At 30.3% G+C, this 25,813-nt stretch overlaps 1 protein-coding gene across 3 annotated transcripts in view; it reads right to left on the bottom strand.

The window, feature by feature from the left end:
• The window catches only part of LOC127277798 (protein groucho-like), a 167,666-nt gene that overhangs the window by 67,344 nt on the left and 74,509 nt on the right, over positions 1-25,813 (bottom strand). For all 3 annotated transcript variants that reach the window (XM_051299178.1, XM_051299180.1, XM_051299179.1), the window contains exon 4: positions 12,281-12,325. In XM_051299178.1, the coding sequence (XP_051155135.1) occupies positions 12,281-12,325 (45 nt within the window). The remainder of the gene's footprint in view (positions 1-12,280; positions 12,326-25,813) is intronic.

The raw sequence follows: 25,813 nt of genomic DNA, 5'->3' as shown, positions 1-25,813 counted from the left end.
GACACAACCGAAGGAAAAAGTAAGATAGGGATGTGAAGAGGGTTTATTTCCAAAGGTAAAAAAAAAGAGTCACCATATACCTCACACTCTCTCTCTCTCTCTCTCTCTCTTTCTCTCCAAAGTGGGTGAAACGAACGAGGCAGCACGCACCGTAAAGACGACTCATAAAAGTCGTAAAAGTGATAAAAGTAAGTCCAACGAGTGTCGTTCTGACATAGGGTTTGTAGTACTTAACCTAAAAGCCGAACTTACGAGTACCTGTGAAGGTATTACATTTTGTACTTAAGTAAAGTAACGGATAGATATACTGCTTTGTGGAAGATCCTAAAATGTTGGACTTAACGACTCTCTCAACAGCTGTCTTCAATATAATGTTTCTCTCTTTCACAAAAAAAAAAATAGTGCAAGGATCTTTTTTTCACTCATATAGTTTTGTTTTCGTGTATAATTTTTTTTTTTGGATAAATAATATTATAGCTAACTTCAAGTTCGAAAGGTTAGGATTTTCATTAAAAATAGTTTTCACACTTATTTTTTACATGAAAAGGTGGCCCACTCATGACTACATTCTATAATTATTATTATTATTATTATTCTCAAACGTAGAGGATGTAAAACAACACCGGGTGTCATTTACGCACGGTAGTTAAAGACACTTTTTTCCTAATATATATATATTCTTTAACAGTGTGTGTGTGCGTGTAAATCCATTATTTGTTGGTGAAACTATTTCACTCGTAAAATCAGAAAGTTTCTGCTGTTCATGTTCAGAGAGTTACTCAACGTAAAAGCATTCCGCACACAACAAAGTTAAACTGTTTTTGGTCTCGTTTAGTATATATATAGAGTAAAATTCGTCCATAAACTTGACGCGAGTTAACTTAATGAGTCTTTTTCAAAATTGAGCCTCATTTTCTCTTTTTTTTTTAGTATCCATATATGTTACACTCCACGAGAGAAGGGACTTTAAGTGAAAAATTTTTAGGTTATAATAGTTTTACCTTGATAAAAAGCATACATTTTCCTACAATATTAATTTCAATGGAAAATATATTTCTCGACGAATTTGAAGTCAGTTTTTCGAAATTCAAAATGGCGGATCCAATATGGCGCATGAAAAAAATTAAAAATCATTAGTTTCACCTGAAAGTTGATACTCGGGGGTTTTTTGGGGTCGTTGATTACGAATTCAAAGTCAGTTTTTCAAAATTCAAAATGGCAGATCCAATATGTCGGTGAAAAATTTAAAAATTGTTTAGATATACTTGATACTTGTTTCAAGTCAGTTTAATGATTTAAAAGTTTGTTTTGTCTACCATATTGGATCCGCCATTTTGAATTTTGAAAAACTGACTTTATATTCGTAGTCACCGACCCCAAAAAACCCCCGAGTATCAACTTTCAGGTGAAACTAATGATTTTCAATTTTTTTCATACGCCATATTGGATCCGCCATTTTAAATTTTTAGAAACTAACTTCGGATTCGTAACCAATAACCCCAAAAACACATATTCTATTAAAATCCAGGATTGAAATTAATATTGTTAGAAAAATTTATGTCGAAAAATGTTAAGAATTTATTCTCCACGAGTATTTTCGCTTCAAAAATCACAAACATAATCTAAAAATTTTTTTTGACGTAAGATCCTCTCTCTCTCTCTTGTGGAACCTCACACATTATTAGGCATATAAAATTCTATTTTAAATATATGCGCGGTACCTGTGTGTATAAATTTCAATTGTTAATATCATTTCAAATATTGCAAAAAAGAAGGATTTTGATACGATTATACTTTATCAGTTTTCATTTCAGTAAATATTTGTCAATATTTTATCTTTTCCTCCTGCTATTTCAGCAGATATATGCATTATTATTCATCCATAAGAAAAGAGAGGGGCCCGCAAAAGGTATTACCGATAAGAGGTTGTAAAGGAATGTAAACGTAGAGCAGATAAGAGGGAAAGAGAGAGAGAGAGAGAGATGAAAAAGAGAGAAAGAGAGTTTGGAAAAAATGGGGAATGGGAAAATACAGACTAAAAGAAGCTTGAGAGAGAAAAAGAGAGAGAGAGAGAGAAAAGAGGAAATGCATTCTACGGGGTTGCTGACTATATTGAGAGGTCGTCGGTAGCGGCATGGATAGCTCGATTTTTCCGATAGCGAATTTTGCTCTTCGTTTTCCCTTCAATTCCCATTCTCCACGTTTTTGCCCCCACGTTCTGTTCCGTTAGTTCTAGTCTCTTTTCTCTTTTCATCCTCTATCAATTCAACCCCCTCCCCTTCAACCCCTCATTCCAACGATCTCCATCCTCTTGACGCACCAACGACCAAACCAGTGGCGCGACGCTGCAGACAGAATAAAAATTGGCAAAAAAAAGGGAAAAAAAAAAAAAAAAAAAAATAGTGAAGAAAAAAAAATGCATACGTCGAGCCAACGGCAGATATTCATGAAGTATATCCAACGAAATTATTTTTGTCACGTTGCAACTCGCAAAATTAGAAATACCTCAGGGACAAAGAAACACAAAAAATTTTTTTTTTATTTGCGTACATTTAAAATAATTTGTTATTTATAGAGTTTTGCATAGTGCAGATTTTTCATTAATGGGAAAAGAAAAATTAATATTTTAACTGAAAAAAAAATTGGGAGAAAATAATGTTAATCTTTTTCTTTATATATAGCAAAAATTTATTTATTAGGAGAAATAGGAGAAAGTAAAATTTAAATTTAAAAAGTGAAAATTGGGAAATAGGGAATAAAAAATAGCAATTAGAGTATTTAAATTCTTTATTCCAATTCCTATATTTAACATCTACTATTTCCTAATTTGAAAAATAGAAAGTAGAAAATGGGAATCCAAAGAGAAATCAGGCCTGTAAAAAATAGGAAATAAAAATTATAGGAAATAGGTAAATCAGGGGGTCGATTATGTAATTTCATTTGTATTCCCACTTTTTCTAATTTTCATTACCATTTCCATTTTCTACTTCCACATTTTTATTTTTATTCCCAAATCTACTTACACCCTTTTATTTTTATTCCCATTTCCACTTCCACTGTTTATTTTCATTATCACGTCCACTTCCACTTTTTCTAATTTTCATTTCCATTTACATTTTTTTTAAATTTTCATTCCCAATTCTACTTCTACTTTTTCTAATTTTCCCAACGGAACCCATTTGGAATGATTCCCCGGAAAGTGCCCCCTGGAGGTTCTATCAGAATTCCGCCGGAACTTCCGACGGAATAAGGACTCTAAAAATTTTGAAAAAAATTAATCGGAATTCCGTCGGAATCCCATCGGAAATTCTTTGGAATTCCGATGGAATTACGTTGGAAGTTCCGGCGGAATTCTGATAGAACCTCCAGGGGGCACTTTCCGGGGAATCTTTCCAAGTGGGAAATGGGAATGAAAATTAGTAAAAGTAGAAGTGAGAATGGAAATGAAAATAAAAAGTGAAAGTGGAAATGGAAATGTGAATGAAAATTATAAAAAGTGGAAGTGGGAAGAGTATGAAGTTTGTGACCTCCAGGAATTAGAATGTCGAATTTAAGAAGTAGAATATGGAATTCGGAGTATAGAAAATAGGAATAAAAGAAAAGTTAATGTAGGAATTAGGAATTGGAATGCGGAATTAGAGAAGTAGAATATGGAATTTGGAAAATGGAAAAGAAAATAGGAATGAATAGAAAAATCATAAAAAATAGGAGTTAGAAATTTCTAAACAAGGAATGCAGAATTTTAGAAGTAGAATATTGAATTCGGAAAATAGAAAATGAAAACATATTATAGAAATAAAAAATCATGAAAATTACGAATTATGATACAGTAAATGGTAACTAGGAATTGTAATGCAGAATTAGAAAATATAATCTAGAAAATAGGAATTAAAAAGCGAACAGATGTTAATATATATACGTAATCATCCCCCATTTATCAGCGTCAACATAATTCTAATTTTTAACTACTAAAAAAATACTTGTAAATTATTACTAATTAATAACCAAATATATTTAAATAAGATTTCCAATTCTAAAACTATTCTTAATTAAAACTTCTTACTTTTTTTTTCCCGCACACTATATATTATTTAAATATGTATCGACATGATAAAAGATAGAAAATGAAATCAGTTCTCCCCTTGGAACAACTAACCGGTGTGCTTTTTAATAATTCAGATTTAAATGTAGAAAGGATGATTCGCATTTGTATGTAGACACTGTGTTCATGACAAGGATCTCTCTCTTTCTTTCTCGATAGCGCACACCGACACCGATTCCTTAGGTTTTTTTTTTGTCCCTCCTTTTTATTTCTTTCTTTCGTTTTCTTTTTTTTTTTTTTTTTTTTTTGCTACCTCGTCTCGTCGACTCCTCTTTTCATGCAACGTGACGGGAATAACGCCCGCCTTTATTGAATATTTAGCCGAGCGGATCTCTCCTCCTTTTTCCGGTCGGATGCACCGTTCAAATCGTAAATCGCGCATTTCGCGTCAGCAAAAGTAAAGAGCTGCGGGTCCAGCGCTTCAACTATAATACATAAATTAGTCGATAGGATCCGCGCAATAGAGAGAAATTGGAATGCATATATATATATACGCGTATATTAATCCACAGTGACTGGGGTACTCGAGGAAAAAACTATATATGAATTACTTTTTTTCTATTTTTGAATTTTTTTTTTACCCAACTATTTTTTTTTTTTTTCGCGAATATAAATCCCTGGGAGATTTACGCGTTGATCCCTCTCAGTATACAGAGGAGGATCGTTATAATCGAAGGGCTGATGTGTATTTTGTTCTACGCGCACGAGGATGAACAAAGAGTCATAAAATGGTGGGAAAAACGGAAGAAGAACAACACACACACACATATTGGAGAGTAGGTGACGATTCGTTCGTTTACCCGCTTGGAATATTGTTATTAATGCTCGCTCTGTTTATTGACGCTGGTAACGAGCGTTTACGAAGCTGCGAGTGGAAAAGGGTGAGAGGAGGAAAGGGAGGAGGGTGGGGGTGGGGTGGGGGGGTTAGCAAAAGGGTAGTTGTTGGCATCCACTCCCTCTCCACTTGGTTTTGCAGTACGTGCGAGTACATAGAGTGGAAAATGAAAGCCCACGCAAACATAAATACGCGTATCACGCTCGGTCAAACAATCGATTCTCATTTCCCGTTCGACACCTACATTCGTGAACTGATTCGCAATTAGTCACTCGTTTGTGTATAATATTCGCCACTGGTGCGCGCGTTATTGAGTTTCGCATTTAGGATATTTAATTGCAACATACGAACCCAACCATCAGACATTCATTTTACCGCCGCAACTATAACAAACTTTTCAAATAGAATCTACTTCTCCTATATATATATATACATATATATATATATAAGTGTTTGTCAGACGAAATTGAGATTTTGCTTTGAAAAATTTATATTCGGATTGCAACTGTGGAAGTAATTAACGTGAACGCCATGTCAATTCGAAAGAGTAAGGGGATGCAGAAAAAAAAATTGGCAAAAAAAAAAAAAAAAAAAACACACCGAGGGAAAACGATGCAAAATGTTCGACGATCGTGGTGTATATATACGCATTTCAGTATGTATATACACAGTAGGTAGGTAGATGGGGTTTGAATTTATATCTGAATGTGTAGACTCAGAGATGCAGGTAGGTACGTGTCGGGGGTAGGGAGCTGGAAAATTCACGCATGAAAAATATCGCCAGCCACCGCGAATGATTCGATTTCGTTGTTTTGCGCGCGATTCACCCCTCGACCTCATACCCAAAACTCCCATATATATATATATATATATATATATATATATATATGTACATCTCACACATATACTCTTTCACTACCATACGAGGGAACCAATCCAAACTCAACGTTCCTCTTTCTCGCTTGCTCGTATTCTCACCACTCGACGCGGCTCGCTCATTATTCATTTGCTGGTTTAACGAACCTACCTTCAAAAAAGCGCTCGAATCCAACGAGTATATATATATATATATACACCTACCCGGAGGATCGATAATGGCGATTCCGTGCTTTCTGGTAGTCGACGACTTTTCACGTTTATTTTACATATCTGTTTACTATCCTCGCGAATTTCCAACTCACCATCAAGCAAAAAAAAAAAAAAAAAAAAAAAAGGGAAAAAAAAACAGCCAAACAAAATACGCACTGCGATTTGATCCACACACGCCAATTGCAAGAATCCGATGGCCAATATCAAGGGCATTGAAATGCAAACGAATCTACTGCTAACGTTTAAACAAAATCAAACAAGTCTCTTCTTTGATTTCTATACACATTTTATATAAATTTAGCAAAAAAAAAGGGGGAAAAAAACTGTTAGTCGGTATTTAGAATTTTTTTAGAAAAATTGTTTAAAGACTAATTGAAAATTTAAAAAAGAATTATATTTTTTTTTAGAATTAAAAAAATTGATGAGAAAAATAATGCATGAAATATTTACTAATTCCTGCTACTTTTTACCTTTCTCCTTTACAAATTTCAGTTTTTAATTCGTATTTTTTAATTTTGGACTGACACTTTTTTCCTTTAACTTCCTATATTTCTATAACTTCACTTTCGATTATCGAATGCCTACTTCATAATTTCTATTTTCAATATTCTGAAATTTTTACATTTATATTCTGCAGTTTTTATTTTATGATATTCATTTTCTAAACTGAAAAAAAATTTATTTGATTCAAATAATCGGTTACTTGACTATTATCAAATATAAATATTTACTTGAACCAAATAAATTTTATTTGAATTAAATAAATTGTATTTGAATCAATAATTTCTGTAATTGAAACAAATACCATCTCAAATAATAATAATAATTATTTGATACAAATAAATGGTAATTGTTACTATGGCAACTGTTACTATATGACAACTGTTACTACGGCAACTGTTACTATGGCAACTGTTACTATGGAAACTGTTACTATATGACAACTGTTACTATGGCAACTGTTACTACGGTAACTGTTACTATATGACAACTGTTACTATGGCAACTGTTACTATATGGCAACTGTTACTACGGTAACTGTAAGTATATGACAACTGTTACTATGGCAACTGTTACTACGGTAACTGTTACTATATGACAACTGTTACTATGGCAACTGTTACTACGGTAACTGTTACTATATGACAACTGTTACTATGGCAACTGTTACTATGGCAACTGTTACTATATGACAACTGTTACTATGGCAACTGTTACTACGGTAACTGTTACTATATGACAACTGTTACTATGGCAACTGTTACTATATGACAACTGTTACTATGGCAACTGTTACTATGGCAACTGTTACTATATGGCAACTGTTACTACGGTAACTGTTAGTATATGACAACTGTTACTATGGCAACTGTTACTATATGGCAACTGTTACTACGGTATCTGTTAGTATATGACAACTGTTACTATGGCAACTGTTACTATATGGCAACTGTTAGTATGGCAACTGTTACTATATGGCAACTGTTACTATAAGAAAAACTGTTACTATAAGGAAACAGTATTGCAACCGTTTCCATAGTAACCTTTTCCATAGCAACCATAGCAATTAGGAATTAGGAAGTAAAAAGTTTAAAAAGAAATGTAAAAAATAGAAATTAGAAAATAGAAATTCAAATCTGAAGAATTGGAATTATAAATTTAAAATTCGAAAATTGAATGTCGAATTGAGAAAATCAAAAAGAACAGTGCCAAACCGAAATTTAAAAAAATAGAAAGAAGAAAAAGAAAATGGGGAGGTTGAAAGTAAAAATAGGAATTAGAAAATTCTAAATTCTAAATTCTAAATAATAGTAATAAATAATATAATAACTAATATAGTAAATAAAATAAAAAAATAATATAATAAATAATTCACAAAAATTAATTTAAAAAAGGTAAGAAATTACCATTTTCAAAACAGCAACAAACAATTCCTAATAATATTATCAAGCAAAGCAAAACATATTCTCTCATCACATTATAATTTACTTGGAAATTCTAAAGGGAACTGTCAAAGTCAATTCAAAGTAATTCATTATCCAAACAAGAGAAAATGCTTTCTTTGGGAAATAAATTTACCGTCACACTTTTCACCCTAGTTACCATATTGTAGCAGCATTTTATGCTCTCTCTCTAACTTGGAGTTTTCTTCTTCTCTTTTTCCATGTGACACTCCTCTTTTTGTCCCCTGAATTATTCCATTAAGTCCTTTCGACCGTCTCTTTGCCCAGAGCGTCGACGACTACGACGACTACGAAAAAGGGGAGCGCGAAGGCAAAAAAAAAAAAAAAAAAGAAAGAAAAAAAAAAGAAGAAGTAAATAAAAGAGCCATGCCAGGGGAGTGTCTACCCTTCGCGTTGGGAATACCGATTAGCGTCCACGTGGCTTGCCTTTGCTTTTGGCTTGGCGAGAAATTCAAATCGGCTCTTCAAGCCTAACGATAAATATGTATGGGGAGCAATACGGAGAGAGAGAGATAGAGAGTGGAACACTGGCAATCTTTGGGGCCTCAGATGCACATCGCGCAAAAGAGGTTTGCCAGACAAGAAGAGACGGCGCAAGCTATCCAAATTGCTTTTATAATTTTTAGCCATCCACTGGGACTCGTTATTCTCCCTGTGTATTTTTGTATATATATAACTTTCTTCCAAGGGAATGAAAGTCTGGAGAAAGAAGAAAAGAAAAAGGACACTTTTAGTACTAAGCAAAGCTCTCCAATTTCCTTCGTTTTCTCTATCTTTTTCTCTCTCTCACTCTCTCTCGTTTTCTCTGTTTACTCAATAAACAGGCTCGCTGAGTTGGCGCCATTAGATGAGGGATTAAAATTCTTTTTTTTTCTCAGGAATATGTTTCATTTTAATTTTTTAGAAAATTCAATTTTCCGTATATGAAAATCCATTTTCATTCCCACTTCAATTTCACTTCCACTGTAACTAACTTCCACTTTTTACAAATTTTCATTTCTAAATTTACTTTAATTTTTTCTAATTTCCACTCTTACTTTTTCGAATTTCATTACCGCTTTAATTCTTCTATTTTCCATTTCCAATTTAACTCTTTTACCAATTTTATTCCCAGTTCCATTTCCACTCCCGCTTCTATTTCCACTTCCACTTTTTCTAATTTTTAATTCTAATTCCATTTTCAACTTAATTCGATTACCAATTTCATTCCTACTTTCATTTCCACTTACACTTTTTCCAATTTCCATGTTCACTTTTATTTTCAACTTCCACTTTTACCAATTTCTATTTGCACTTCCACTTTTTCTAATTTCATTTCCACTTTCATTTCCAACTTCCACTTTTATTAATTTCGATTTTCACTTCCATTTCCACTTTCGCAATTTTCTTAATAATTTCTGATTGGTTAAATTTAAAATTCGCGCTACAATTTTTTTTGTCGTTGTTCTTTTTTCGGACACTTACAGATTCGGACTAATGGAAATTCGGCATTTTAAGAATTCTATCAAATAACAATTCGTGGAAATAAAAATTCGGACAAATAAAAATTCTATTAAATTAAAAATTATGACATTTAAAACTTTTAATCGACTTGAATTCTGTGGAATGAGAATTCTGCTAAATTAATAATAATTGGTTAAATTAGAATTTTTTAAATCAAAAATCGGTTAAAGAATAATTTTGTAAAAAAAATTTTGTCACACAAAAATTTGGTACACGAATTGTTATTTGATAGAATTTTTAAAACACCGAATTTCATTAAGCCGAACAAACAATCGACATGAAATTATTTTGGCGCAAATTTTAAAATTAATCAATCATCAGAAATTATCAACAAAATTACAGGAGTTGAAATTTAAAATGGAAGTGGAAATCGAAATTGGTAAAAGTGGAAGTTGGAAATGAAAGTGGAATTGAGAATGTAAATTGGAAACAGTGGAAGTGGAAATGGTATAGTATTAATGGAAATTAGAAAAAGGAGAAGTGGAAATGGAAGTGGGAATGGAAATGGAAATGAAAGTGGAAGTGGAAAAAGAAGTGTTATTAAAAATCCCAATAATGAAAAACACTGACTTTTGCTAATTATCACACAAGCAAAAAAAAAAAAAAAAAAAAAAAAAAAAAAAAATACAAGAAATCCAATTAGATCGCGAAAAGAAACGATTTATCATCGGCTTAATTAATTACAAGTCAATATTCTCTTATTTTTTGCTCATACTTATTTGCACCCAGTTACACGGTTTCTTTTTTCTTCAAAGTTAAAAAGAAGAAAACTCATGTCCATAAACACTTGATCATTATACGCACACAAGAGATGAAAAAAAAAAAAAACTATATCACATATATTTATTAATAATTCAAAATTGTACCGAGCGTGCGCGCGCGTGAGTGTTGGTTAAAAATTATTATACATGCGGTATAATTACCAATTCAAATTATTGATCGACCCGAATGGCTATAAATCTCCAGAGGCACGAAGTGAATGAAATTTCCTTCGCGCGCGCTTTAATTTCACCGATTTGTGTGGATATGTGTGTGTGAGCATTACAAAGAAGAATGTTCGTTGATCGTCTCGCTTCGACGAGCGAAGGGAATGCATCCGCCAAGCGGTTTATCGCAGCCGTTTAATTAAATAGAATTCAAATCTGAATGGCCAACGACGACGACGACGACGACGATTCTTTTTATATATAAGCCGTAAAAAGAGAAGTGCAACCGAATAGAGAAAAGATTTAAAAAAAAAAAAGGAAAAAGAAAATACTCACACGTGAGTGAATGTATTTGTAGTGTCGTGAAAGCGTATTAACAACACACCCAAAAGTAACTTAAATTAAAATCCCGCGGCGCTATTTGCATGTTATTACCTTGTTTACATATTTATTTAATAGAGTTCGCTACCCGAGGGTAAAATCGTTCTCCCCAATCCAAAAAGCAAAACGCTACTTCCTTTTAATAACGAATTAAGAGCGTGATTTACAAATTATATATATGTATGTTCCCCTTCATTCAAATTATAGTCATGAAAAATAATAATAAAAAAAAACAAAATCATTTTTCATGCATCCAGAGAAAATATTTTATTCGAACTAAATTTATATTAAGTAAACTAACTAAATAATTAAATTTGATAAAAAAAATATCACGTAACTGAATATTATTTACCCTATTAAAAATTGACAGATTTCACTATTGGTAAAGTACTGGTGCCAGTAGTTAATTTTTGATAAGTTATTTGTTTCAAATAAACATTTTCTTTAGCTTTAATAATAAAAAAAGCGTCGCCGAAGTTCACATTTATAATCAACGATTAAGAAAAAAAAAATCTTTCTGGGCACAGTAATTTGTTAAGTTTCTGCAATTTTAATACATTTTTTGGTAAATTTAATCTTATTTGGTATTAAATTACTCTCTAAATTTAAATTAGTAAAAATTTTAAATAATTTAAATTAGCTAAATTTTACTACTTTGATAAATAAAGAGAATACATAGAAAAAAAAATTTATTTGATTCAACCCACTTGGAAAGATATTCCCCAGAAAATGCCCCCTGGAGGTTCTATCAGAATTCCGCCGGAACTTCCAACGTAATTCCGTCGGAATTCCATCGGAGTTCCAAAGAATTTCCGATGGGATTCCGACGGAGTTCCGACGGAATTAGGACTCTAAAAATTTTGAAAAAATTAATTGGAATTCCGTCGGAATCCCATCGGAAATTGATCGGAATCCTGATAGAACCTCCAGGGGGCACTTTCCGGGGAATCTTTCCAAGTGGGAAATACTCGATTACTTGACTATTATAAAATAAATATTTATTTGTATCAAATAATTATTATTTGAGCCAATTACATGGTATTTATTTCAAATACAGAAATATTGGTTCAAATACAATTTATTTAATTCAAATAAAAACTATACTGGTTCAAGTAAATATTTATATTTAATAAAAATCAAGTAATCCAGTGTATTTAATTCAAATAACTTTTTTTCAGTGTATTTTATATTTTACTACCTTAAAATTTTTCTGTGAGTAAATTATTATTTATATTTCTTTGTTTAAGAAAAAAAATTGTTGTAACATTTTTTGATGTAAAATTTTTTAAATTATTATTTTTCAAATGAAAAATATTTCCTCCCCCCCCCCCATAGTTCATAATAAACATAAACTTCAACGACGTTAAAAAAAAAAATGAATTTTTTACTTGTACAAGAAACAATTTCAAACAAAAAAAAAATAATATCTCATTTTATCAAAAAAAAATTGTTTAATTATTATTCATTTGAATTTACTTACGTGTTTGTGCATTTCCACATTGAGACCGTACGCCATCTCGTAATACTGCAAATAAAAAACAATAAAAATGAAATATATTATTCATATGAATTGAGATAATTATATATATATATATATATATTTGTTTACAAAAAAGTGCGTAATTTTAAATTAATTAAATTAATAAGACGTGAATAATAATTATATTTTTCTGAATTATGTATGTATATATATATAGTTAAGTAATGCCAGAAGAATGCAAAGAATCAAAAACAACTTTACATTTATTAAAGATTTTTTGCATATGACTAATTGCGTATTTTATAAAAAAAAATAAGATTCTGCAACAAATATTTTTTATTATGAATAATAGTATTCAAAAAGAGAAGCTATTTTTATTAAATTAAGGAAAATATGGTAACCGTAACATAACCTCAAAGTAAATGAATGGTTTTTCACTCCATAAAAAATATTTTAAAAAATTATTTCAATAAATTTTTGAAGAACTAGATATTTACAATACACATATAATAATAATAATAATAATTATTATTGTTATTATCTCTCTAAATTTGAATTAGTAAAAAGTGATCTACTAATTCATATTAGTAAAAATTTTTACTAATTGTTAGTAAAATATTACTATTTGATTTAGTAGTTTTCAATTTTTTTTACTAAAGTTTTAGTAAAAAGTGACTATAAAAATTAATGAAAATATTTACTAATTTTAATTATTAGCTCACTTTTCACTAATTCAGATTTAGAGAGATTATTATTTTTATTATTAGTATGATTATTATTTTTGTATAAGCGCAATAATTGAAAATAATTAAATTATATTCTCTTAAGAGCATTAAATGTTAATAGACCCATTTCCCTCTGATAAAATGATTACTAAGCAGCCTGACATCTATAATATAATTAAATATAATATATACAATAGTCAAGTGAATGTATGATAAAAATATAAATGTGCTATATTTATTATATGAATTTATCTGAATGAAATATTACTCTCTCGTCGTTGTTGAAGAAGGATGAAAATAGTTGAAAATGAATAACGTTAAAGTATCGCATTTTAATTTAGTTCTGACCTGGATGATAAAAGCGTCGAGCTTGTCGGGACAACATTATCTGGTAAATGGATTAGACGGTGAAAATCTGAAGCAAGGAAAACGGAAGGAAAAAAAAAAAAAAGAAGAAATAGGGGAGAAAAAACCTTTCTTAAATAGACAATAAGGGTGAAAGAGAAAGATGGAGAGAGAAAGAGAGAAAAGTGGAAGGAGGGTGGAAAACGAGAGTCTGAGAGAAGACCGGTTTCTCGTAACATCGTTTCAACATCGCATGTACAAGCCAGACTATCGAGTCGCTTAACTAATTCTTAACAGCTTCAGGGTTCTCAACTTCCTTCATTTTCTCGAGAAAAAATAATTATATTTCTCTTTTGTCTACACTATTTTTTTTTCTTCTCTTTTTTTTTGTAATGTATCGTTTATTAAGAATATTACTTATAGTTTAAGTACAGTATTTACGGGAAAAAAAATAAGAAAAAATATTATTCTTGTGATGGAAAATTGGAAATTAGAAATTACTCGCTTAGTATTGACATGGAATTGTAATTTAGGACTAGGCTTAAAGTAAAATAAAATTGTTTTTAGGGGGAAGAAAATCCAAGTCTATTGATTATAAGGATTAGATTTAAGACTTTCATTGAAGCAAATTGTGCAATTTAGAATTAAATTATTCGATTTACAAAATTTTTTTTTTTCTTTTACAAAAGTAGTGGTTAAAAAATAATTTTTACAATATGGAATAAAATAATAAAAAATTAAAAAAAAATTAATTCAATGTAGTTGGAAGTGTGTGAATTGAGGTAAAAGATGTATGGGTTTACCCGTCCAGTGTATGTTTATTTTAATGGCCTGAATACAGTCATTGCCCATAAACCAACGAGCGTTGTGAACGACCTTTATTGCTTCACGATCGTAAAGCGTGCACCTCGATATGTCCCCCGTATGAGTAGGCTCGCTTAAAGGTTTTAATACTTGTGTGACGACCACAAAAACCACCCCTCAAGTTTTTTTTTTCTTTTTTAGTATAAGCTTCACATACAAAAGAAACGGCAAAAAAATTCTCTCGCAAAAAAAAGAAATTCAATTCTTACCATTAAATTTTTATTTTTTTTTCTGTTTACTAATTAAAGCGGTTGCTGCAAAAAGTTCATTTTTTTCAAAAATTGTTTTTCATTTCGAAAATTATTTTTTTTTATAGAAAATTTAATTGTAAATGAAGTTGTATAAAATAAACTCCTAATTCTTTAAAAAAGTGAAATTTTCGTTTCGTGCAGAAATAGCAGACGACGGTGATCCCTAATTGCGCAACAAAGATGCGCAGTGGATGTGGTATAACTTGTGATATTTTCCATGTGTTTTAGACGTTGTTAAATAGTTTATATTATAGACTGTTTAAATTATAAATGAAATATGAATTCAAGCAAAGCAGAATGTGATAATAGTGCAACGATTATGAGTCACATAAAATGAATGTAATTAGAAATTCAAAAAGTAACACAGCTCAAACAAACGAAACTCTTGGCATTTTGAGGTTATGTTAGTAGCCAAAAATATTTTATTTACTTTTTTCCAACAATTTAACATTATTTAATTCAATAATTGACTAATTTAACGAAATTTGTACCTTTCGTTTTTTTTTCGAACATTCGCAGTGCAAAAAAAATATGGAAAAATAATTTACTTTTTTTTGTAAATGAAAAATTCAAATGTATATATATATAGTAAAAAATGTAGTAAATTATTTTTCTACACGGAAAGGAAGTATCAAATTTTATAAATTTTACAATTGTAGGATAAAATGCAACAAAGCAAAATTTTGATATCAGAAATAGTAAACATTAACAAAAAAATTAGATGAAATTTAGTAAAGTTATATCAAATATAAAATGCGTGAAACAAATTTTAATATATAACTTTACTAAATTTAAAATAAGTTTTTTTTTAAATTTAGTATTTCTGATATCAAAATTTCGAAAATCAAAAAATTGATAAAAATCATGAAAGCTATTCTAAATTAGTATACTAAAAGAAAAAAAAGTTTTTCAAAAAATCGAAGAAATAAATGCAAAATGGTGTCTTATTTGGTATGGATCATTTATTTATTTGACAACAGCAAAGAAAAAAATCGTTATCTGGAACAGCGATGTTTTTCTATAAAATAGCGAAAACTTTCTCTATTTTAGTAATTAATATCTCTGTTCCAGTGAAACTTATCGCTGTTTCAGATGAAGATTTTTTTTTCGTGAGTCAAGTAAACCGATTATACACTGAAAAAAAATTCTGGTTAGGCTATATTTAACATTACTTTCTAGTTATGTTAACCTGAATTCTAGTTGAATTAACTAGAATTCTCGTTAAAATAACCAGAATCAAAATGTTAAATATACCCTAACCAGAATTCTGGTTATTCTAACTAGAATTTTTTTTCAGTGTATATTTGTATATCAAATAAATTTTTTTCTATTCAGAGCATCATTAACTAAAAAAAGAAAATGAGTAACAATTTTTTTTCCACGTTAATAAAATAAAATAAGCAAAAATTTACATAAATGAAAAAAAAAATTCTAAATGATTGAGTATATATTATTTGAAAACGTTGACCGCAAACGGCCAAAGTCAATAAGAATAAAACACGATAATATATATATATATATATCTATAGATAATATATATGGAAAAGCAGAATTAACTCGCAATATATTTGACATATTGATGAATGCCACTCAATTTTGAAGTAGAACATGCGGACAATTAACGCCAAACATTCCGCACGTCGACGATAGTACCACGTGGTAAAGGGGCGCGATCAAACAGGCCGCCCATTAATTAAACGAAGATCAAATAAAGTCATTACGTAACTATTAAGTGATCTAACTAAATGTCGAGCTGATGGTTTGAAGAGCTGCAGAAAAAAAGGAGATATAGACTGAGAGAGAGAGAGAAAAAAAAAGAAAGCGAATATAATAGTAAAACGAAAGAGCGAGGCAAAATTAAGAGAGCGAGAGAGAAAAAGTTCCTCGTTTCTCTTACGATGAGAGAAAAGGAAGATGACGGGAAATAAGGATGAGGAAGAAAACGTTCAAAGTGTAAAATGTGCAGGGAAGGGATCCTGCCCCGAGATTCTCGAGTCTTCTCATCTCGCCCATGTAATTGGACTTTAATTAATGAACTCCTTGCTACCACTGAAAGCTGAATACTAATTAACTCAAACCAGAGAGAACGTTATTCCAATATACTAACGCAACGCTCTATTGACTTGATTCGAGACTAAACAGTTTTAAGCTCCTTCTTCTTCTTTTTTCATTAAAACAGTTGAAGAGGCAACTGATTGTTATAGGAAAAAAAAATCTATTTTCAAATTAAAAACTGTACAATTTAAAAAAAGAACAAAATAGTTCAGAAATAAAAGTGCAATATCGATAAAGTAGATTTGAATATAGATAAAAAAGTGTAACTGAAAAGAAATTAATTTAGTATTATTAGTTAATTAGAAACGTAGATAAAATAAATTAACTTTGTTATGATTATTATTAATTAATTAGAAATATTTGTTTGTTAATTAAAAGAGGAAAGAAAAAATTGTTTACTTTTTTTTTCTAAATACGCTTTTGAAACTTGTATTCATTGTTTATTTCACTCCTTTCTTCTCGCATAAAACAATTTAGCTCATCATGATACGAATCTAGATCGATAATCTCCACGTAATCAAAGCCAGAAGACTAATGGGTCGAAGTTTGCTCTTTGCAAGATAGTTATCATTGGATCACATCCACCGGATATAGCTTACACAAATATATATATATATATATATATATATATATATATATATAGAACTAACTTCAAAGGCTTAATCGTATTTCATGAATTTGATACTGTTAATGAAGAGACTTTAACTTTCGAAAATGCAATTCAGACATTATTTTTCTTAGAGAGAAAAATTCAATCCTCAAGTTTCTCATGAGAAAAAAAATAGTTCTTAAAATAATTAAAAATTTGTCAATGTCAGATTTTGAAAATCCAAAATGGCTTATTAAATATTGCGGTCAATAATTAGAAAAATTAAGCTAATTAACGTTTTATCCTGGCGATTGATTTTAATTTTGGAAAAATAACATCGGATTTGTAATCAGCGACTCCGAAAACCATGAATTTTAAACAAATCTGATCAATTTTTATAAAATTCTCCGCCATATTGCATCCACCATTTTTAATTTTGATAAACTAACAACGAAATCATAATACATAAAAAATATAAATGTTTATTTGACCAAACGAGGTGTATTTTATGTTTTTGAGGTTGTTGAACAAAAATTTGAAGCACGTTTTGTTCCATCAAGTTAGGATATTTTCCTAACCTCAAAAAACATAACGGATATTATATATCAAACTAATTTTTGTAAATATTGACGAATTTAGTTTATAATTTTGATATCCAGGTGTTTTTAAGGACGTTGATTACGAATTTGAAGTCAGATTTTTAAAATTCAAAATGGCGGATTCAATACAGGACTAATTTTTTAAAATAAGGGAATTTTTATAAAAAAAACGGACATATTGGATTTTGAAAATCTGGCTTCTAATTCGCAATCAGCATCCCTAAACACCACTGAATAGCAAAATTAAAGTAAATTCGTCAATATTTATAAAATTTGGTCTGTCACATAAAATCCGACATATTTTTTGAGGTTATGAAAAAGTACTGACGCGATGGAGCAAAACAGACTTCAGATTTTTGTTCAGCGACCCTTAAAACCTATAATACAACTTGTTCGATCAAAGAAAATTTTTTTCGATTGTTTTGTTGTCTTATGTTATAAATTTAGTGCGTTAAATTATCAAAATTCAAAATGGCGGATCCAATATGGCGGAAGATTTTATAAAAATTGATCAGATTCACTTGAAATTCGTTACCTAGGGGTTTTCGAGGTCGCTGATTACAATTTTGATGTTATTTTTTCAAAATTCAAAATGTCGGATCCAATATAGAGGAAATTTTTTTTTAAACTCATCGAATTTATTTAAAACTATTAACTTGAGGGTTTTCAAGGTCGCTAAATCAAAATTTAGCTTCTATTTCGTAACCAGCGAGCTTAAAAATTCCATAAAAAAAAAATAATAATAATAATAATAATAATAACACAGCCCCACAAAAAAAAAAAGTGTCATGTACTTTTGACCGGAATACCCTAACCTTATGTATTTTGACGCGCTGAACACGAATCCGAAGTCCGTTTTGCTCCATCACGTCAGGATTTTTTTCTAACCTCAAAAAACATGTCGGGCTTTGAGAAGTAGGCGATTTTTTTAAAAATTGATGTATTAACTTCAAACTTGGTAACTGGGGGTTTTTTGTGTCGCTGATTACGAATCTGAAGTTAGATTTTCAAAATCCAAAATGGCGGATCCAATATGGCGGACGAATTTTGAAAAAATTTTAAGATTTACTTCAAACTTGGTATCTAGGGGTTTTTTGGGTCGCTGATTACGAATCTGATGTCAGATTTATAATATCCTATAATAGTCCCCCTACCAAAAAAAATTCAAGGGGTAGTTCCCCCCCATAAATCAACTTTTGGAAAAAAACAAAACATACGTGTTAAATTGTTTTTAAAAAACTACAAAACTGCCAAGTTTCAGAAAAATCGTCGTATGGCAGTTCCCTAGTGTTACTTGTCAGCAACTTAGAAAATCTGTAGATACCAAATTTTATAATAATCTGACAATTTTTTAAAAATAATTCCTTAATATTGAATCAGACATGTCGAATTTCGGAAATCTGACATCAGATTCGTAATCAGCGACCCAAAAAACCCCTAGATACCAAGTTTGAAGTAAATCTTAAAATTTTTTCAAAATTCGTCCGCCATATTGGATCCGCCATTTTGGATTTTGAAAATCTAACTTCAGATTCGTAATCAGCGACACAAAAAACCCCCAGTTTCCAAGTTTGAATTTAATACATCAATTTTTAAAAAAAATCGCCTACTTCTCAAAGCCCGACATGTTTTTTGAGGTTAGAAAAAAATCCTGACGTGATGGAGCAAAACGGACTTCGGATTCGTGTTCAGCGCGTCAAAATACATAGGGATAGGGTATTCCGGTCAAAAGTACATGACACTTTTTTTTTTTTGTGGGGCTGTGTAATTGACCGATAGTATAGCTCGGGCGGTGAAGCGTCTTGGTTTGCGGTCGCCGGGGTTAAGCACATCCAAGCACGGTTAGTACTTGGATGGGTGACCGCCTCGGTACCCGCTATAGCCCTGGTGTTTTCGCTGCAATCGAGATATACTAAGCGGGAGGTTTGACGTCGAGGATATGTTTGTGCATTTGGATGACTATTTTAATGTACATTCATGACTCGACAGTCAATAAACCGGCTGTATTCAGTAGAGGTTTTCCGTAGTTTCCCTCTTCTCTGATCAAGAAAGGGTCAGGCAAATGCGAATACTTCTAATAAAAGTCGGCTACGGACCGCAATTTGGGGACTTGAGGAATTTGGGATTTTCAAAAAGGTGGGGTTAAAGATGGGGTATACAGAGCGTAAAAACTATAAAAAGGTGTACGCAGGAAATCTAAAAATAAAAAAAAAAATAATAATAATAATTGAATGTTATTTTGTTTTTATGAGTCCATATAAGATGTTGTCTGTGTTGTTGGTTTATGTATATATATATATAATGTTTATTTTCACGGTTTGCAACATGTTGGTAAGGTGCAACACCTGCTCAATCACCTCCCATTTACTGTTACATACGATGTTACGTGACATGTCTTGTATTTGAAACGTTATTCTCCCCGCAAGACTTTCGCCGCATTTGACTTGCACATATATACATATATATACATAATATATATTCGAGAGGATGTCACTCCGTGACGCCTTATCTGTTTCTCTGATCGATTGCATGCTCTTTACGAATGCAACTTCAGTCAAGATTCCCGATCAAAGACGTACGTGCAACTATTCAGCAAAGAAAAAAAAATGTACCCGCATAAATTTTATTTTTATAAATACGATTTTAAAAATAAGGGGCTCTCACATGTGATTAAATTCTATTTTTTTCTGCCTGTCTTTATATATAATATATATATTCTTTGTTGAATTTAGATGATTCGTTTTGATTCGATTTTGTCAAAAAAAAGTATATAGGAAAATAGTAATTTATTCAAAACAAAATTTTTGTATTATATTTTACAAATTATTGCAAAAAAAAATTTATTTAATTCAAAAAAATCGGTTTGTTTATTGTTATCATATTAATAATTGATTTGAACCAAATAATTTGGGTTAATTATTATTTTGACACAATATTTTTTCGTATACGGAGAAAAATGTAAAAGAAAAATAAAGTAATTTTTACTACTTCTGTATATAGTAAATTCTAAGCTGCCCGGAATTTCTGCGCATTTCTGGCAATTTTTTTTACTCCAGAAATGGTAAAATTTACTATTTCCAAAATAATTAGTACTATTTCAGGAGTAAATTTTACTATTTCTATTTTTGAAATTAAAAAAAAAAACAATAGTAGAAAATAACATTTTGAATTTTAATAGTTGTACAAACTAACATTATCACATGTTGCATAATATAAAAAATTGTTGTAAATAATTTTGTGTCAAAATAATAAACCGACTAAATAATTTTTATTCATTAATATAAACTGTAGTATTCAAAACAAATAATTTCTATGTATGTATTTGAAACAAAAACCATTTGACTCAATAATTATTATTTAATACAAATTAAATATTTATTTGACACCAATTATTTTAATAAAATTTTTTTCAATTTACTATATTTATAGAGCCCGCTTTCATCGGGTGGATAAATTTAATTCTCCGAGAGTTTAAAAGCAGATCTGCGTCTGCGCAGAATGTTTAGCTTCAGCGCAGACACAGAACTGCCTTTAAGGCCAGGTCCAAGTGAGGCAGCGCCATGTACATTGATACTAAAATTTTGGAAAATTTTCAACAGCCTTTTCTTGAAAACAAGATGGTAAAATGCTTTTTTCTTTATGGATAATTGATTATTGGCAAGATATACACCAGCTAAAACTTTTTTTCAGTTAAAATAATAAAAAAAATTTCATGTCAATAAATTAAATATGAGCACTTTTTTCACAAAAACTGTAACAGTACTTTCTCAGAAATTACAATCAAAAATGCAATTTCCATTTGGAAAATTAATAAACGCTAAAAAATACACGACCTAAGATTTACCAATCACGAAAATAACAAAAAAAAATTTTATTAAATGTTTAACATATTGATACTGCTTTACTGATTGTGACAGCCCTTTGGTAGATTATGTATTTCAGGTGGTTAGCAACAGCGCCAATCTCCTCCTTTCGGCAAAACTGCGAAACGTCTGGTGACATATATAACCTGCCAAACGGCTGTCATAATGAGTAAAATATGTTATGTTAAAATACTTTTTTTCTGTTATTTTCGTGATTGGTAAATCTTAGGTCGTGTATTTTTTAGCGTTTATTAATTTTCCAAATGGAAATTGCATTTTTGATTGTAATTTCTGAGAAAGTACTGTTACAGTTTTTGTGAAAAAAGTGGTCATATTTAATTTATTGACATGAAATTTTTTTTATTATTTTAACTCAAAAAAAGTTTTAGCTGGTGTATATCTTGTCAATAATCAATTATCCATAAAGGAAAAAGCATTTTACCTTCTTGTTTTCAAGAAAAGGCTGTTGAAAATTTTCCAAAAATTTTAGTTTCAATGTAGACGGCGCTGCCTCACTTGGACCTGGCCTTAACCTCACTGAAGATTAAATTTATCCACACGGTGAAAACGGATAATAATTTCATCGTTTTCATAGAAATTTGTTTCAATAGCATATTATATTTTTATAAGTGTTGTAGTACGATTTCTTCTCAATTTTCTCATATTGAGAAAAATAAGGAAAAAAAAAGATTGGCAAACTTTTATTTATATAAAGTAAAAAAGAGTGAATTTTCAAGTTCTTCATATAGTTGGAAAAGATTTCGGAAGAAACTCTTTTGAGGACTCTCATTGTACTTTTGTAAATATTATATATATCTTGATTTTGCGAATGGTTTCTTGAATTTCTGCGAACAATGAAAAGATTACAAATTTCAGAATAGCGTACATATATACCTATATATATATAGATACAATATAGATGGTATATATATATTCGAAGTAGGGGGAACATGGGTAAGAGTTGAAGGGTATGATCGAGCGGAAAATACGTGACGAGAATTTTCATCATGGTTTTCTCTCTCTCTCATTCTCTCAAGAGAGTTGTGTTTTCTTTTTCTTTTTTCGGTATAGCATTCGACTGCTGTATTCCAGATAAAATGAGCGTGGGAGACCAAATGGACAGGCGTTTCCTTTTTCGGTCTCGCGAACGTTTCCGCGCAGTTTGACCCTGTTCAGAACATTTACTTTTCTTCTCTTGTTCTTTCTTTCTTTCTTTCTCTCTTCATCTCTTCTCTTTTCTCTCTCGCTATTCAAGTTTTCCATTTCTTCTTATAGTTTTCTCATTCTCCTGATTCAAGCTACTCGAAGGGATTTGTTTTCAAGTTGAGACCGCATATACGAGAATTCTTTTATGTATGTGAGTATGTGTGTATATATATCTCGTCCGTTATTCGAGACGACCCCACGGGGCATTATCGTTTTACGATTCTTTCATGTAATTGTCGAGCTCGTCAAGTTTACGACTGTGCGGGCAGATTTTCGAAAAGTGCTGTCTTATGATCCTATTCTTATCAAAGTGCTTTAGTTTTTCCCAAGAATTGTACGGTTGTATGACATATATATACTAAAAAACGAACAGTGCTTATTTGTTTGTTTAACCGAAATTTAATAATATTTTCCTCAAATAGTAAACCCAAAGAAATGATTTATTTGAACCAAATAAAATATATATTTGAGTTAAATAAACGTATATTTCTCTCCGAACCTACTAACCTATTTATTTGGCTTAATAAAAAATTTATTTGGCATAAATAAATTTTTCTTTGGCTCAAATAAATTTTTTATTCAAATGAAATATAATATATATTTGCAACAAGTAAATGAGTTGGTAGGCTTGGAGACAAATATATAACATTTCTCTGAGTCTAAATTAAGGATTATTTCGAATCGAGATTTGAGGTTATGTAAGTTTCTTTGTCTGGTTTTGAGATTATGTTTGCTTAGCCTTTGAACTTAATCTTTTGTTTTTTATTTTCTCCTTTCTAATAGATTTTTTAGATTATTTTCCTTTGGATTTTATGGTATTTGAGGTTATATTTGTAGGCGATTTATTTTTATAATATATCGTTTAATCTTCGTATTAAATCTATGTTGGTTGGACATAACCTCAAATCCAGCGGCATTTTGATTTTCAAGACTTTGAATTTCGAGGTTATGTTCACCTTTTGCTCTAATTTTGAGGTTATGTTTGCTGATTGTAACTTTAAAGTCAGAAGTTTTTTTTTATCAATCTAGAATTTTTAGATTATATTTGCTGGTCATAGCCTTAACCAAAATTCTCGTTTAAAATACTCTCATTGAGTAATAAAATAAAAATAATAGCAGAGTTTATAGAATGAAGTGTATATTTATAAAATTTCAATATTGTAATAAAATGATTTGCAAGTTATATTTTATTATAGTTACTTATTATTTTATTATAATATTATTATTATTATTGAATGCATAAAAGTAAATCTCACAAATTTTGTATTCACAAAAAATTCTAAAACCTGATATATATCTTGTTTTCATTTCACTTTTATATATATATATATATATATATACATATAAATATATAAACAAATTATTCTACTACGGTCTATCGTTTTTGAAATTCTGATCGTGAAATCAGCAACAAAATTCGCATTGCAAATTTAAGCGGTTTAAGCTCACTTTGAGACCAATGAACAGAAAAACAGAATCGATTCGCTCAACTGGCTTTTTCAAATAAAATTGTTAACTTCATTGCTTTCAGGATTTTTTTTTTTTTGGCTATTCACGAATTTTCCGATTTATTTTCCTAATTAAATTATTGTTCTCTTTTAGCCCCCCCCCACCCCCAAAAAAAAGAAAGGAAAAAAAAGCAAAACGTGGTATTTCAATGTTCACCAATCAGCTATTTTAAATCGTCAAAATGGAGAGATTGAAATGCTTGCATTGAATGCAAATTTTCAATTTGCTCGGTGCTGAGCACGAATACACGAGTCAATAGTAAATTGACTGTAGGAATCGAACTCGCGGATATATAGGGCAAGATATATACATTCTGGGTACGATTGCACTCTCGCGTCACGTAACGTATGGTTATGCAGTGTTCAGTTATGTATGGTTTGTATTTTTATATGGGCGCATGCGCAAAAAAATTTATATATGTATATATTTGCGCATATATTGTTCATAGGTGTATATGTATATATATATATATATATATAGGGGTTTGTTTTTCTTGATTAAATCAGGACCGCTCTCGGCCATAGACTACAGCAAATTGAGAACGAAATTTGCAAGCATGACGCGCGTAAAAACATGAAGGTTATTAGTACAATCGACATTTAAAAGAGAAACACGCACAAAATTCGTGTATTTTATGTCTATTGCAGAAAAATAAATGTATTTCTATTTTACTGATGGTTTTTATATTTACGAATTTGGTGTTAGTTTTTTATAAAATCCAAAATGGTGGATCCAATATGTCATTCGATTTTTTAAAAAATTATTTAATTTCTATAGATAAATCTATTTAGAGGTTTTTTTGGATTGCTGATTAGTAATCTAAAACCAAATTTTTGGAATTGAAATCCAACAAATTATTAAAAAAAATTTTCCCCTCATATTGGATACGCCATTTTGGATTTTGAAAATCTGACTTCAAATTTTTAATCAGCGACCTCGAAAATCCTTGGGTAATGAATTTCAAGCGAATCTGATCAATTTAAAAAAAAAATATTCCACCATTTTGAATTTTAAAAAACTAATATCAGAGTCGTAATAAGCGATCACGAAAACCGCTGGGTAACGAATTTCAAGCGAATCTGATCAATTTTCAAGCTCGCTGGTTATGAATTTGACGCCAAATTTTGACTTATCGACCTTGAAAACCCTCAAGTTAATAGTTTTAAACGAATTCGATGAGTTTCAAAAAAAAAATTGTCCTTCATATTGGATCCGCCATTTTGAATTTTGATAAATTGACGCAATGAATTTATAACATAAGACAACAAAAAAATCGATAAAATTTTTCTTTGATCGGACAAGTTGTATTATAAGTTTTTAGGGTCGCTGAACAGAAATCTGAAGTCTGTTTTGCATCATCGCGTCAGTACTTTTTTTTAACCTCAAAAAATATGGTCGATTTTATGTTACAGACAAAATTTTATAAATATTGACGAATTTACTTTAATTTTGCTATTCAGGGGTTTTTAGGGATGCTGATTTCGAATTTGAAGCTAGATTTTCAAAATCAAATCACAGAAAATTATA

The sequence above is a fragment of the Leptopilina boulardi genome, unplaced genomic scaffold (assembly GCF_019393585.1).
Source record: "Leptopilina boulardi isolate dan_hultmark-lab unplaced genomic scaffold, ZJU_Lbou_2.1 LbouV2_179, whole genome shotgun sequence".
Classification (NCBI taxonomy): domain Eukaryota; kingdom Metazoa; phylum Arthropoda; class Insecta; order Hymenoptera; family Figitidae; genus Leptopilina; species Leptopilina boulardi.
This window is presented reverse-complemented; position numbering and strand designations above follow the sequence as displayed.